The 2,256-nt window shown below is 78.7% G+C and overlaps 1 protein-coding gene across 1 annotated transcript; it reads left to right on the top strand.

Annotated features, from left to right (window-relative positions):
• Positions 1 to 126: 126 nt before the first annotated feature.
• On the top strand, positions 127 to 2,203 carry LOC104955280 (collagen alpha-1(I) chain-like; the record flags this gene model as incomplete). Its single annotated transcript, XM_010782566.1, has 1 exon — positions 127 to 2,203. A coding segment is annotated over one exon (2,077 nt), but the record flags the coding sequence as incomplete, so codon positions are not given.
• Between the last annotated feature and the right edge of the window lie 53 nt (positions 2,204 to 2,256).

The raw sequence follows: 2,256 nt of genomic DNA, 5'->3' as shown, positions 1-2,256 counted from the left end.
AGCGGACGGGCAGCAGGGAAGGAAAAGAGCCAGCCAGCCAGCCAGCGGCGCCCGCGGAGCCGGGGGCGGGGCGCGGAGGGAGCAGGGCCAGCAGAGAGCCCCAAACGGGCGGGGCCCGGGCCACAGCAACCAGCGCGGACGGGGGGAGCCCAAGGCGCGCCCAGGCCAGCGAAGAGAGAGAAGCCCGCCAGCGGGGGCGAGGGCGACCCCGGGGGCGCGGCCCAGCGGGACGGGCCGGGAACACCGCCCGAGGGAGGCGCCCAGGGGGCAGCCGAACGAGGGGCCCGAACCACCGCAACGGGCGCCGGGCGACGCGAAGGAGGAGCGGGGCAACGCCGAGGCCCGCCCGGAGGACCGAACGGCGCACCGGAGCCCGAAGGGAGACACCAGCCACCCGGCGGAGAAAACCCAGCGCGGCCGCGGGGACCCGCGAGCGCGGGCGGGCGGGCAGGACCCAGCCGGCAGGACCAGAGGGGAGGGGAGGAACGAAAAGGGCGCGGGAGACAGAGAGCGGGGCCGGCGGGCGCAGCGCCCGGGGCGGCACAACGGGGCGGGAAAGAGACGGCAGGACCGCGCCCGCGGCGCCGAGGCGCCGACCCAGCGCACGCGCCAGGGGGCCCGCACGCGAGAACAAGACCCCGAGAGACGGGAACGCCGGCACGGGGGGGAAGGACGCAGGCCCGACGGGGAGGGGACAGGCCAGCGGGGGCCGGCGGAGAACCAGGGCCGCAGAGGGGGAGGGGCGGAGCCGCAGCCCAGCCGCGGCACACGCGGGGGCGAACCGAGCCAGGGAGGGCGGAAGGGCGCAGACCGAGGAAGCCAGCAGAACCACAGCAGCGGCAAAAAGCAGGGGGGCAAGCCGGAGGCCACCGAACGGCAGACCCCCGCCCCCACGACGACGCCGCGAAAGCCGAGCCAGGGAGAGGACAAACAGGAGGGGGGACAAAGCGCAGCCCGGGCGGAGGCCAACCCGCACCGGAAAGGGGGCCGACGGACGGCCGAGGACCCGGACACAGCGCGCGCGGGGGGAGGACAGAGAGGGGAGGGCCCGGAGGAGAGACCCCCGCACCCCAGACGCCCGCAGCACCGCCCACAGGGACGCCCGGGGAACCCGGGCAGACGCCGGCGCCAAGGCGACAAAACACAGGGAGACGGGAGAAGCGGACGCCCAGGCCCCCGCCAGGAGCCGGGCGAGAGGAAAAAGCGGAGCCGGCGGGCCACGACCAGGACGGAAGCCGCAGGGGGCCGCCGCAAGCGGAGGGGCGACAAGCGGCCGGACCCGCCGGGCGAGGACCGGAGAGGAAACGGGCCCGGGGAGGCGGAGGAGGGGGAGGCCGCGGGAAGGGGCACACACCCGCGGAGCCCCCGGGGGAAAAAGGGGAACCACCCCCCCGGGCGGCCACGCCGGCGGGACGGGGGCCGACGGCCACGCAACGGGGAGGAGACGGGGCAACCAGGACAGGCCCGCAACACCCAGAGCCGGCAGCAGGGCGGGGCGGAGCGCAGCCACCCCCGGGGCGGGGCCACGGGGAAGGGGGGGGACGACCGCAGGGACCGCCCCCCGGGAGAGGGGGGGCGAGCCCCCGGCAGACGCCAGCGCGGCCGCGAACAGAGAGGGCGGAGGGGGCGGGGGCAGGAGGGCCGCAAAGGGCGCCGGCCAACGCCCGAACACGCCAGCAGGGGAGGGCAACAACGGCCCAGCCGGACGGGACACAGCGGGGAGGGGGCCCGGCGGCCCCCGCCGGAGGGGGCGGACAGGGGGCCAGAACAACGGGGGGGCCGCCCGAAAGGCGGGGGCCAGGGCGGCGCCGAACGGCGCCCACACCCGCGGCGGGGCCGCGGCCACGGCGGAGGCGGCGGCCCGGCGGGCCGGGCGGGACCGGGCAACGGCCGCGGGAGGCCCCCGGGAGAACAAAGCCCGGAAGGCCGCCGGCGGCAGGCGGACGGCGGCCCGGACCACCGGGGGCCACCAGGAGGGGCGAGGGGGACCGCCCCGGGAGGCACCGAGGACCGGGAGACCACAGCGCCCCGCCGCGGCGGCGGCAAGAGAGGCGGGGAACACCGACCACGCGGGGGCAAGGGCCCCAACCGCCACAGGAAGGCCCGAAAAGCGCCGCCGGAGGGGGGAGGGGAAGGCCGCCGGAACGGGGGCCGCCGCCAGACGGGCCCAGGGCACCCGAACGACACGGGGGGGCGGACCAGGGCGAGCCAGAGGCGGCCCCCACCACGCGACCCAACGCACCACCAGAGGGGGAG

Source organism: Notothenia coriiceps, unplaced genomic scaffold, assembly GCF_000735185.1.
Source record: "Notothenia coriiceps isolate Sejong01 unplaced genomic scaffold, NC01 NC01_scaffold00000499, whole genome shotgun sequence".
NCBI lineage: Eukaryota > Metazoa > Chordata > Actinopteri > Perciformes > Nototheniidae > Notothenia > Notothenia coriiceps.
The sequence above is the reverse complement of the archived record's forward strand: the minus strand, read 5'-3'. Positions and strand labels throughout refer to the sequence as shown.